At 42.9% G+C, this 14,222-nt stretch overlaps 1 protein-coding gene across 21 annotated transcripts in view; it reads left to right on the forward strand.

Annotated features, from left to right (window-relative positions):
- CCDC91 (coiled-coil domain containing 91) overlaps positions 1-14,222 on the forward strand; it is a 183,242-nt gene that overhangs the window by 116,923 nt on the left and 52,097 nt on the right. For all 21 annotated transcript variants that reach the window (XR_014168775.1, XR_014168776.1, XR_014168777.1 and 18 more), the window contains one exon: positions 10,604-10,717. Coding sequence is in view for 18 of the 21 variants with exons in the window: in XM_081913312.1 (XP_081769438.1) it covers positions 10,604-10,717 (114 nt within the window). In the remaining 3 variants the exon portion in view is untranslated. The remainder of the gene's footprint in view (positions 1-10,603; positions 10,718-14,222) is intronic.

The following is a 14,222-nucleotide window of genomic DNA, read 5'->3' on the forward strand; positions in this document are numbered from 1 at the left end:
ATTGCTGCCATCTGCATTTTCTGCGGCTCATAAGGATCACAGAGCCCCTGGGCTATGCGAAAACCTGGGAGCAGCAGCAGAGCAGGCACAAGATACTTGTTAGGCCACAAGATCAGTGTGGCCATTTTCATTATTTGTAGGAATAAATGCAAAAAGCAAAACACTGCCTACCACCCAAGGATGCAGGGACACACATCAGCCTCCCTGTCATTTAAGAACCACCACTAAAATATAAAAAGCTATTAAAAGCAATTTGGACTTCTAGGCTCCTGTACTGGCCTCTCTCTTTACTTGCATCTGTCGGTATGGACAGGCTTCCTCTGATTGGGGGTTGGCAGTCATAGTTTCCATTTTCGAAAAAGGGTTAAAAAAACAATCCAGCAAACTACAGAGCAATTTGTCTATTTAACACCGTTAGCAAGCTCTATGCAAAAAAACACAGGAAACTCTTGGATTGACTGGAACAAGAGAACTGGCAGTTGTTGATCATTTTGGGGGGGAGGATGAGCCAACGTTATTGTGCTTTTTGGGGGGAGGGGATCGGGGTCCCAGGATAGACCACGGACACCCCACGATCGACTGGTAGATCACGATCGACCTGTTGGACATTCCTGCTCTATCTAAGACAAATGGATGGAGGCTCGCAATATTATACAGGAGGCAGCAACGAAAACCATCCCAATGAAAAGGAAATGCAAGAAAGCAAAGTGGCTGTCCAACGAGGTCTTACAAATAGCGGGGGAGAGAAGGCAAGCAAAATGCGAGGGAGATAGTTAAAGATACAGGAAATTGAATGCAGATTTCAAAAAAATAGCAAGGAGAGACAAGAAGGCCTTCTTAAACGAGAAGTGCAAAGAAATAGAGGAAAACAACAGAATGGGAAGAACCAGAGATCTGTTCAAGAAAATTGGAGATATGAAAGGAACATTTCGTACAAAAATTACCATAATAAAGGACAAAAGTGGTAAGGACCTAAACAGAAGCAGAAGACATCAAGAAGAGATGGCAAGAATACACAGAGGAATTATACCAGAAAGATAGGGATGGCTCGTACACCCCAGGTAGTGTGGTTGCTGACCTTGAGCCAGACATCCTGGAGAGTGAAGTCAAATGGGCCTTAGAAAGCACTGCAAATAACAAGGCCAGTGGAAGTGATGGTATTCCAGCTGAACTATTTTAAATTTTAAAAGATGATTCTGTTAAGGTGCTACACTCAATATGCCAGCAAGTTTGGAAAACTCAGCAGTGGCCAGAGGATTGGAGAAGATCAGTCTACATCCCAATCCCAAAGAAGGGCAGTGCCAAAAAATGCTCCAACTACTGCACAATTGCACTCATTTCACACGCTAGCAAGGTTATGCTTAAAATTCTACAAGGCAGGCTTAAGCAGTGGACAGAGAACTCCCAGAAGTGCAAGCTGGATTTCGAAGAGGCAGAGGAACCAGAGACCAAATTGCAAACATGCGCTGGATTATGGAGAAAGCTAGAGAGTTCCAGAAGGACATCTACTTCTGCCTCATTGACTATGCAAAAGCCTTTGACTGTGTCGACCACAGCAAACTATGGCAAGTTCTTAAAGAAATGGGAGTGCCTGATCACCTCATCTGTCTCCTGAGAAATTTCTATGTGGGACAAGAAGCTACAGTTAGAACTGGATATGGAACAACTGATTGGTTCAAAACTGGGAAAGGAGTACAACATGGCTGTATATTGTCTCCCTGCTTATTTAACTTATATGCAGAATTCATCATGCGAAAGGCTGGGCTGGACCAAACTGCGGGAGGCAGTGGAAGACAGAAGTGCCTGGCGTGCTCTGGTCCATGGGGTCACGAAGAGTCGGACACGACTAAACAACAACAACAAGGGTCATCTTACTGGAGCAATATATTCTTACAAAATCCTGTTCAGCATAAATCTCCTCTGTCTGGCTGAATGTGTGCCCACAAACAAAAACCACAGGGAAGCAAGCGAATTTCTTCTGGTTGTTCTACCCCCAGAACATCTTTAAGACACCTTGTACAAAAATCCTTTGAACTATTTGTCTGAAATTTGTCTGAAATTTGGCAGGTTTCTTACTGGGGGCACCTCTCTCCTGTTTCCTGTTTCCAGACCTCTTCCCTATAAAATACTGGGAAGATTACACAATTTCCCCCCAACCCAAACTAAAAAGACTGGTCTTGTGGGCAAACCACTACAACCATCCTCCAGAAATCTTACAGGATTCCTCCCCTCAAAATTTCATCTGTCAAAAAAGAGGGTTTTTTTAAAGAAGAAGAAGAAAAACTTTAAAGATGGCCAGCATTTAAAAAAAAATGGAAAAATTTACCTCCACCCACAGACCTTATCCACTCTGGAAGGGGTACTATGCCTGGATATTTCATCCACTTCTGTTAAAATAGAGTGTGGGTAGGGGAAAGCAAAATATTGAAGTTGGTAAATTAAAAGAAAGTAAATATATTTTAGTTACCTTGTTACTTCCAGGATTTATGAGCACCCTGTATCTTCAGTATGCCATACGCATAGAAATCAGAAAAAATAGAATAGCTTTTTTCAGTGCCTAGAAAAAATCCGGGTCATCACTGCATAATAGTGATAAACAATGCTGCTGTCAAGGAGCTATCAATGAGCCAGGACATCCTCAGGGCAGGGCACGCACACAGAAGATATGGAATGCAATTAGCTTTTTATTAGCAGAGAAACAACGATACAGCAATGTCCAGCATCTTAATTAAGGTGTTGCTGAAACTAAGCTCTAGGCTCACCCTTCTCCTCTAACCACTCATCCTACCAAGCAGACAAAGGCTGCATCAAAGGGGTGGGCTCCTCCTCAAGCAGAGCCGGGGGGGGGGGAAGGGCAGTCAGCAGAACTGGGACTGTCTCTGCGCATGCTGTGACTCCCAGCTTCTAATCCTGTCTTTTCAAGGCCCTCCTTCTCCTGATCCCCTTGATCACTTAGCTCTCTTGCTTCTATCAGCTCCCAGATTGTCCCTTCTGCTGAGTGCTCCTCAGTGTCCCACCACCAGGCTCCGGTCTCTAAGGTGTCATCTTAGGAGCCCTCCTTGGGCTGGTGGCTCCCACCACTCTTCTTCATCCAGTCAGTCCCTGACAGCTCCTCTCCCCTCCCCTTCTCTGGCACAGCCATGAGGAGATACAGAGAAGCTTAACCACGGTTTAGCATAGCACCTGAACCCTAAACTATGGTTAATCTTAACAAAGGTTAGATGAAACATGCCAGTTCATAAACAATGGTTTGAAAACTGAACATAGTTCAGATCAATTAAAAATTCTGAATTAAAAAACAGAAGCAAGAGCTTTAGCCATTTCAGAGTGGGGATAGGGCAAGCACGGGAAACCAAAGCTCACTTCACCTCATTCTTGTAACAGTAAACCGTTGTTTATCATTATCTGTACAAGTTCTGAAAATGTTTCAGTTTTCTAACTTTTCCCTATAAAAACAACTTGTTTTCTCTACAAACATCTTGAATGTTACGTAAATCCAAGTTTTCCAGGTAACTTAATAAATTGGAAATATTGTTCCTTGTGGAGACATAAATATAACAGTGATAAATGATATTATATCACCAGGGGAATGCTAGACGTTTTTTACAGTGGTATCTGTAGCAGATGTACAGCATAAGCGAGTCCAAAATATTATTTGTTTCCTTTGAGCAGGGTATGTTGGGATTTCCATTTCAGACATATGCTATCCAGGTGGAAATTATAAAGGAGACTTACTATATTCAAAGAAAGGCTTTGCATAAAACTTCTTAGTTTTTTTGGAATGTAATATGGGTGAAAAACATGACTTCTTAAAATAAGTAAAGTTCTGATTACAGCTTTAAAATAAGTAAAGTTCTGATTACAGCTGATTGGCTTTTCCTCTGCAGCTTTGTGTTCTTTGTAATACCAATGCTGCGGATGTTGCATGGTGTGCAAGCAGGATGGCCTCCTGGCAATGTTCCACTATTTTTGTTCTATCTTTAGCATCTTGCTTATATTTGACATGGTCCTTTTAAAGGCCAATTCATATATGGTAGCTGTCAGAATAAATCACAGGAGGATTCTTAAGTCAGGTAGGGTTTTTTTTGGGGGGGGGGTGGAACTCTCAACTGTTTGCGTGCCACCAACTGAAAAGGATAGAATTGTACACAAGGTGCAAAATCCACAGTTTTATTTATGTGAAAATGTTTCTCTCATCTATTTCATATAAAATCTAGTAAATATTTTAACATAGCAGAAGCAAGCATATTATTCAGGGATGTTGGATATAAGAGACTTCCTTGAAAGCAATGGAAAGCAAGTGAAGGTGCAGCTATGTTAAATTCAGTGGAGTTTACTCTTTAGTAAATATACCTGGGACTGAAGTGTTGGTCATATATTTATTAAAATAGTTAACATCTTCAGTTTGAAAAATAATAATCTCCAAGGTATAAAAATCCATATTAAAAAATGATAAGACCAAAATTAATTAATAAAGTAAAACAAATAATTTAATCATTCAATAATCAGTAGAAAGAAACTGTAGGAGGGGAGCGTGTTCTTGTGCTCTGGTCCTGCTTGCAGGGGCTGCTTGTTGGCCACTGTGAGAACAGGAGGCTGGACTAGATGGGCCACTGACCTCATCCTGCAGATACTCTTCTTCTGTTATTGTAGAGCTACGTCTGCCGACAATTCACTACATGTGTCTTTTATTGATTCCTTCATCCAGGTTTGTTCCTAACAAAATAATAATCCGTGATGGTGCAACTTTGCTACAAACTGGCAGTTGTGCCTTCCACATTCATTCTTTTGGTAATGTCTCTTCCTGTATTTATGCTCTTCTGTATATTTGTAAATAAAGGATCTATTTATAAGAAAGGAGATTCCGACTAAACATCAGGAAGAACTTTCTGATGGTAAGAGCTGTTCCGCAGTGGAACGGACTCACTCTGGAGGTGGTGGACTCTCCTTCCTTGAAGGTTTTTAATCAGAGGTTGGATGGCCATCTGTCAGGAATGCTTTAGTTGAGTTTCCTGCATTGCAGGCAGAGCTGTAGCTAGGTGATCTTTCATCACCCCTGGAAGAACTGTCCATGGACAAATTAGCCCCCTAGCCACAGACAAATTAGCTCTTCTTTCCGCCTCTCCTCCAACCCCCATTGGATTCCTCCTGCACTTCACCTTGTAATGAATTCTTTCACAGAAAATCCAATATTTAATTTATTATTTCTTAATAAGAGGTTTCAGCAATGAAAATGACATTTTGATGTGAGTTGATAGTTTTTTAAAACATAATTCAGTTGTAAAACAATACACAGATAGACCTAAATGAAGCATACAAACAATGCCATACTGATTTGTTCCACAATGATAATTTTACATTATAATCACCTGCAATGCTCCCACTACTCACTTCTTACCAATTGTGCTAATATTGCTCCACCAGTGGTAGGTAAGGACTGGTGGCAGGCAGCGTAGAGAGTGGCTAGCGGCAGGCAACGAGGGCAGAGGCTGCGCTGAGCCAAGCCCAAGACAGCTGCCAGCCACTGCCTTCGTGGGCTGCAATGTCAGTAGTTGCGGCGGCAGCAACCTCCTCCTACGACAAAAGAAACCTCTGAAGCCTGGCGCTGGGCTGGCTTCCTCCACCATGCACACATGCACACACACACTCCCCCCTCCCCCGAGAGACGTGTGCCCTCTCGGCTTCCCTCACATTACACGCTGCGCCCAACCTCAACTTGCCCTCCTTGTCGGGATGCCGAGAGGGCGGGGAGGGTTGGCTTCTGCTCGGCAACGCCCACCTCCTCTCTCTGTCTCTCTGTCCGGGCCACGTGCATGCTCCTCCCGCAGTCTCCTCCAGCTCCCTTTCCATTCCGAGTGGCTCTGTTGTTGCTGCTGCTGTGCCCGCCTCAAAGTTTGGCCGGCAGCTCCTGCAATAATATTTTTTTTATGGACATATTTTTAGTCAATTTTGCACGCCCCCTTGCCTGTGCCCTTGTCGTGGCCGGCGAGGCAGCGGCGGTAGCACTTGGGCCCTCCTCCCTCAGCGGGGACTGTGGCCATGGGGGCTCCCAACTCCAGCTCTTTCTCTCCCCCCTCCCGTAGTGGTTCATTATCCCCCCCCCAATATAGTCCAGCCCCCCACAAGGTCTGAGGGACAGTGAACCAGCCCCCTGCTGGAAAAGTTTGAGGACCCCTGACCTAAACAATCAAATACACTAAACAGTATGTCTCAGGGAGCTGGTTCATATGAAAAAAATGATATTTGTAACTCTTGGTTGTATATTTGGATAATCCTTAAATTACTTACTGTTGTGGTTAATTGTGGATTATGCCAGTAAAGAAACTGTGCATCATGAGTGTCGGCTAAGTGCTGGATCTCTTGAGTTTTTTTTATCCACCAGGTTTTTTTCAGTTCACTGGTTCATTTTTGAACCTCAGCCTTAGCGTTGGCATAGGTTTTTTTCTTAGTGGCATAGTTTATCTCTTTGCCAGATCTAAAAGGCCTTCCTTTTCTTGTCAATCATGCGTTCAATCTCACTTGTCATTCTCATCAAACCAGTCCTGGTGTTTCTTGGTTTGGTATCTAATAGTTTGTTCACAGGTTGCAATAATGGATGTTTTTAGCTTGGTCTAGTGTTCCTTGATGTTATCAGGGAATTTGAAAGCAGAAGGTCCTTAAGAGTCATTTGGAAGCAATCCCGCTTAATGGGATCTTGAAGGGCTTGAGTGTTCATTTTGCGCCTTGGTATAATCTTGATATCCATCGTGGAGCGTATTAATCAGTGATCTGTCCAGCAGTCATTGGCACTTGTCATAGCTCTGGTAAGGAGCACATCACGGCGATCTTTAGCACGGACAATAACATAGTCTAAGAGGTGCCAGTGGTTTGACCGAGGATTCCTCTATGAAGTTTTAAATTATTTTTTCTGTCGAAAGAGTGTGTTGGTAATAACAAGGTTGTGTGCTGCACATATCGTCAAAAGTAAGATTCTGTTCTGGTTGCTCTTGCCAACTCCTTTCCCAATAGTCCCAGGCCACAGATCAAAATTTCACCCAACTCTTGCATTAAAATCACCCAGGAGGATAATTTTTTCTTCCTTAGGCGTCTCTGATAGGATGGTATCCAGCTGAGAGTAAAATTTTTCTTTAATGTCTTCATCGGCATCCAGTGTTGGTGCATAAGTACTTAGAATAGTAGCCTGTTGGTTTTTGGTGACCTTTATTCGAAGGGTTGAGAGTCTCTCATTAATGCCGGTAGGAACTTCTGACAGGAGCTTCACAGGGTCGTTTTTGATGGCGAAGCCTACCCCATGTATTCAATGTTCTTGTTCAGATAGACCTTTCCAGAAGAATGTGTAGCCTCCTTTTTCTTCCTTCAGTTGTCCCTTGCCTGCTCTTCGAGTTTCTTGAAGCGCTGCAATATTGATGTTAAAACATCGTAGCTCTCTTGCAATGATGGCAGTTCTGCATTCAGGATGCTCGCTGTTTGTGTTATCTGACAAAGTCCATATATTCCCTGTTCCAAAGTTCAATTGTCTTTTACGACCGCTAGGTGGTGACCCCACTGGGTGCGGTAATCCAGTTATGGAAAAAAGGAGGCAAACTATGTTTAGGGCACCTTTTCTATCCCCTCCCCCTTTTTGGGGTGAGCAGAGTAGATCCTAAAAAGGGCTGATCAGTCATGGATACAGCTGCTGAGCTGCTCAACTCCCTCATTCCTTGAGTCGGAACAACTGAATCTGTATCCACCGTCCATGTGCTGGTTCATGATGACTAGGGGCTTCCAGATTTCATGATCCTGCCCCCGTTACCATTTGCTGATCGCCATGGAGCTTAGGACTTGCTGGTCAGAAGATTGGCGGTTCGAATCCCCGTGATGGGGTGAACTCCCGTTGCTCGGTCCCAGCTCCTGCCCACCTAGCAGTTTGAAAGCATGTCAAAGTGCTAGATAAATAGGTACCGCTCCGGCGGGAAGGTAAATGGCATTTCTGTGCGCTGCTCTGGTTCACCAGAAGTGGCTTAGTCATGCTGGCCACGTGACCCGGAAGCTGTACACTGGCACCCTCCGCCAATAAAGCGAGATGAGTGCTGCAACCCCAGAGTCAGTCACGACTGGACCTAATGGTCAGGGCCCCCTTTACCTTGACCTTTATGGGGCTTTTGGAGTTTGGGTTGGGTTTTTAGAAGACCACAAAGACCATCTATGGGCCAATAAATCATGGCATATGCCTCCTACGCTCAGCAGATGGTATCACACTTCTAAAAGATAAAGAAGCTATTGCACTGCGCTGGAAAGAACATTATCAACATCTCCTTAACCGCAACTCCCCCATAGCTGCTGAGATCCTCTCACAAATTCCGCAAAAACAAGTTAGAGATGAGCTCGCAATATCTCTAAATCTGGGAGAGTTGTGTACAGCTATTAACCAAATGAAAAACAACAAAGCCAATGGACCTGATGGGATATCTGCCGAAATCTTCAAAGTGGGTGGAATTGAACTTTCACAACAACTTCACAAGCTCATTGAAAAAATCTGGGAAAGTGAAGAAATCCCAGCAGACTTTAGGGATCCCAAAATTATCAATCTCTTTAAGAAAGGTGACAGAGCTGATTGTGGAAACTATCAAGGCATCTCTCTATTAGCTGCAGCCAGCAAAATTCTTGCAAGGATCTTAGCAAACCGCCTCGTAAAAATATCCGAGGTGACCCTTCCTGAATCCCAAAATGGTTTTCGGCCTTCTAGGGGGACAGTGGACATGATTTTCACCGCTCGACAGCTTCAAGAAAAATGCAGAGAGCAAAATCAACCCTTGTATATGGTGTTTATTGACCTGACTAAAGCTTTTGACACTGTAAATCGTAATGCCCTGTGGACTGTCCTTCTGAAAATTGGCTGAAGTGCAGAGTGTTTGAGGACTGGGACATTCGCAGGGAAACCAAAATACTTGTTTACAAAGCTGTTGTACTGCCAACCTTACTATATGCTTGTGAAACATGGCCCACTTATAAACGCCACCTCCAACTCCTCGGAAAATTCCATCAACGGTGTCTCCGGAAAATTTTACACATCACTTTGGAAGACAGGCGAACTAATATCAGTGTACTGGAAGAAGCAAAGATCACCAGTGTTGAAGCAATGATTCTTCAACATCAGCTTCGTTGGACTGGTCATGTTGTGCAGATGCCTGATGATCGTCTTCCAAACCAACTACTCTATTCCGAACTTAAAAATGGAAAGCGTAATGCTGGCGGTCAACAAAAGTGGTTTAAAGACTGTCTCAAGGCAAATCTAAAAAAATGTAGTATAAAACACTGACAACTGGGAAACACTGGCCTGCGAGCACTCCAGTTGGAGAACAGCCTTTACCAAAAGGTGTCATGGGCTTTGAAGACACTCGAACTCAGGACACAAGGGAGAAACGTGCTAAGAGGAAGGCACGCCTGGCAAATCCACACCGTGATCAACTCCCACCCAGAAACCAATGTCCCCACTGTGGAAGGACGTGTGGATCCAGAATTGGCCTCCACAATCACTTACAGACACACTGTTAAAACCGTGTTTATGGAAGACAATCTTACTCGGCTACGAGTGATCGCCAAAGAAGAAGATGCCAGTAAAGAAAGTACTGCTTTCTAATGTTATTGTAAAGCAACAAGGAATGCTTAAGGCTAGTAATGAAGCATGTGTTGCAAAGATATTTGTTTATTTTTCAGAAGAGTTTTAAAACCCACAAGTGACTTAGCTACAGGTCTTCTTATAAACAGTTTGGCAACAGCATTTTTACTTTACATTGTAAGGCGGGGAGGCTGTGTGTTTTGCAGTGGGAAACAACTATTGGCATAACTAGGTAAAGGGCATCACAGGGAGACCTGCCCTGGATGAAAGGCAGACTGGATCCTTTTATTTGTATGACAGAGTTGTGGGGTCAGTGGAGGTTGATCCATCTGGGCAAATGGGGCTCTACTACAGCCTTCTCAGTCTGCCCTCAGCTGCCTGCCTTTTTACAATCCATTCATAGAGGGGGCACTACTCCATTCACTCCTCCTTGATCTCGGTGTTGCCCTTGTAGAGCACGGCAGGGAGGAAGAAAGGGAGAACATTTGCTCTGCCTATCATGGGTTCCACCACCACTCATTGTTGGCCCCCCTCTTTCCATCCATCCGACCAGTCAAAATGGGCACTAGCAACCACTGTGGGATCCATCCTGTACAGTTTTCAGTCACCTTTTTGGTGGTACATAAAAACATAAGAAGAGCCTGCTGGATCAGGCCACTGACCCATCTAGTCCAGCATCCTGTTTTCATAGTGGCCAGCCAGATTCCAGAGCATCTGGATAGTAACAAAAACCCTCTCCTACTGTTAAAAGGGCTGTCTTGGTTGCTTCTAAGGGTCCTGGAGGTGCATGTGCCAGTACAGGATGCAGCCCTGTTACTCTGCCCACTTACATGCCTCTGCTTCCTGCATCCCTTTTGCAAGAACTGACAGAGGCTGATGTCCAAAGCATTTATGTGCTGAGGGAGGTGTGTGAGAGGAGGAAAATCTCCTTTATCTCACTATATGTATATGAGGGTGAATATTTGAAGCAAACTCTATACACACTGTAACTCTTATTTTTTATAGTCAATTGTAAAAGCAGCCATTTTAGAAGAGCAAGAAAAAAGTGAAAAAGCTATAGAAAAAGCTGTGAAGCAAACAAGAGAAGAGCTGATGGAATATATCAAGGAACAGAAAAGGGTAAGCAGCAGTCTTACACGACAGTTGACGTTGATGCTAGACAGAAATTATTAGCTCTGTGTAATCTTTTCAGAAGATGTACAGTAAATGTTCTGGGAGCTTTGCTGAATGGCATGAATCATAGAGTTTACTGTGTATCCCTGCCACATGCTATTGATTAGGAATCACCATATTTTTCGCTCTATAAGACGCACCCGACCATAAGACGCACCCAGTTTTAGAGGAGGAAAACAAGAAAAAAAAATCTCTCCCTCTCTGCGCAGCGCCCCTTCAGAGACCCTTCCATTTCTCCTCCTGCTTCACTGAAGGGGTGCTGCGCAGAGAGGGGAAGCTGTGTAGCTCCTCTCCAGTGAAGCGAAGCCAGGAGAGCAAGAGGGATCAGTGCGCACTGACCCCTTTTGCTCTCCTGGCTTCAGCGAAAGCAATTCAAAGCCTCCAGAGCGCTTTGTGTTGCTTTCACTGTAGCTATGGAGCCTGCACTCACCCCATAAGATGCACACACATTTCCCCTTACTATTTAGGAGGGGGAAAGTGCGTCTTATAGAGCGAAAAATACGGTAAACAAAAAAAGACTGCTTGTGCAAATGTGAAATGTCATACTGGTGTAATTACCAAGTTTAAGCAAAGACCACTAGTTCCAACACAAGCAAAACTAGGATACTATCAGTTGCCTACTTATGTCATGGATTATTTTCTTCTTAACACACTGACAAATGGAAGTTTATTAATTTCCAACCTTTTCCAGAGTCATATGTTTAGAAAGTTCATGTACCAACAAAAAATATTTATAAATGTGTGACTAGATTCCATAAACTAGTGGTCACAAACAAGAAGCCATGTTCTCGAAATGTTGTGGAGTGTGCAAGAATGTTTAAAAACATAGTTATTTTTTCTGTTGTCTAGGGAGTGAGCAATTTTACATGGGTTCTTTGTTAATATAGAATTTGGAAGTTTACCTTGACAATAGGGGGATGGTATGGTTATAATAGCAACTGTCAAGCTGGTCAATTACAGATAAGGGGAGCATGTGGGTTCTAAGAACTGGAGGGGCTTTGTTATCCATTCACTATAGATCTGAGTTCTTCATAAGAAACAAAGGGACCCTCCACCATTAAGGTTTAAATTATGGATATATTAATGCAAGCTTAACGGTTGTACACGTTCTCTAAAACAAATTCATTTTCTGGTCAACCTGCCATCTCTATCACCAGTTGCTTTGATTGTAAGCAGCTGGGATGACTGTAAATGCATGAGGCACAACCCAACATGAAGCTCTGCTTCCCACTGAAATCAATGGATTGTGCCCCATGTTTGTAGAATCATTGTAATAATATTGAATTATTAAAGGTAATTAATTATGTTCAAACAGCAAGTTAATGGCATATCACAAAATACAGTGGTACCTCGGGTTTCAAACACCTCGGGTTACAAACACTTCAGGTTACAGAAGCTTCAGGTTACAGACTCCGCTAACCCAGAAGTAGCACCTCGGGTTAAGAACTTTACCTCAGGATGAGAACAGAAATTGTGTGGCTGCGGCAGCGGAAACCTCCATTAGCTAAAGTGATACCTCAGGTTAAGAACGGTTTCAGGTTAAGAACGGACCTCCGGAATGAATTAAGTTCGTAACCAGAGGTACCACTGTAATGCATACAATATTTTTTTCTGTGGGTTGTTTGCCTGCCCTATCCCAGACATACAAATAACAACTATACTATCCAGATTTTGAAAAGGACATTAATAAAATTCATACTGAAACACCAATATAAAATTAAAATTACTTCATGCTTGCTTAGCACAGAATCAAATAAAAATGCTTTATAGTTCTTCTGGAAAATGTTCAGGCTTTGATTTTGCCAATACTCTAGTGTTAAGGGAATTCTGTGTTGTTAGGCAGCCACCAATGTTGTTTTTCATCCTGTAGTGGCAATATAAGGAATGAGAATCTATTTACCTACATGAAATATTTTCATTTTAAACCTATGGTCCTTACCTGCCATGCATTGTAAAAAGTTACAACAGCTAGGTGTTTCTGTGCATTTGTAAGTGTATTTGCTTTGCAACTGTCCTAGCTGAATATGATTAGTCTTTTTCCAAGTCAGACCATCGGTCAAGCCAGCCCATTGTTTGCCTGCTTCAGACTTCCAATCCTACCTTGCAGAGTTGTACTTGCAATTCTGTGGTGCAGTGTGAATCATTATGAACTAATATAAAACACTTAGAAAAAGCATTGTAGAGCATAGTTTTAACTGAAAGTGTCAGCATTTTGCTGGTCCTTGGGGAAGATTCAGCTCCAGCGTCAGAAAGGAATTACGCTTCCTTGCATAATTTTGTTTTGTTTTGTTTTGTTTAGTGGAAGGGTATTATGTTGGTTAGCAGTAACAATTAATCCCTAAATTATTAAATTTATAGAGTAACTTAATAAAAGACATTGGCTTGGATCCTAAGATAACTTAAGTTCAAGGAAGGGAAGCTCCCTCCTCTCCCCCCCCCACTTGCAGCCATCTGCAACCCCGAAGAGTTTCTCCAGATGGTTGTGGGGTGGGGGGCAGGCTCCTGAGCAATGTGGCATGTGATGCAGGAGGCTGCTGAGGAAGCAGGGGGGGGGGGAGAAACTTCCTCAAGTTAGCATCTCAGGATCCAACCTGCTATTTTGTTCGCAACAAATTTAAAGCAAAAAGATGATTTTAGTGATAATGTGTTTGCATTGTCATATTAAAGGAACAAGGTACATGTTTTGTGGGCACATGGCAAGCAGCTAAAAATATTCTAATGTATCCAGGCATGAGAAATTTTGGGAATGCCTACATTGGTTTACAATGAGGATATTCTTTTCAACAGCTGGATTGAGCTGTAGAGCTCCATTTCATACAGAACACACACCTGCAAATTCTGATGATTTTGCTCATTGATGTGAAGGCATGGGGCATGGGCTCAGATGAACAGATGGCCACATGTGAAGCATGATTCCTGTCTCCTGCCCCTTCTTAGGTGATGGTGCCCCGATAGTCAATGTGCTTCCACTGGTGACAGGTCTCTTTCCTATAAGGAACCCTTAGTGTCCCTTCTCTTTGGCCACCTTTATAAGGCAATGGAGAGGGTAGGGGACTGTCAGGCAGCAGTGCTGTACCCTGCTTTCTACAATACCATTTTCCTGTTGATTCTGTTCTTGTAAGTTGTCAAGAAATTGACTCGGTAAAATTTCAAAACATTGGCAAATCTCAAAGAATAGTCCCTTCTCTCTCTAGCAATTGGCTATTTAATGCCTTCCATTTAAAAATAGTTTTCAATTTTTTGTTTTCATTAAAACCCATTTTGTTCTTCGCTTCTAGTTCCCATAGCATAGCTTAAACTGTTTTATGTCAGCATAGATTTTCTTGTTGACTAAGAATAAATCAGTTTGTCTGTTCTCCGCACATTGCAGCTTAAGTTCATATTGCAGCCTGGTTTCACCCACTTATTTGTCATTCTGACTAGTGGATGAATAACCAAAATATTGAAATTG

Source organism: Podarcis melisellensis (genome assembly GCF_964234715.1).
Source record: "Podarcis melisellensis genome assembly, chromosome: 5".
NCBI classification, from domain to species: domain Eukaryota; kingdom Metazoa; phylum Chordata; class Lepidosauria; order Squamata; family Lacertidae; genus Podarcis; species Podarcis melisellensis.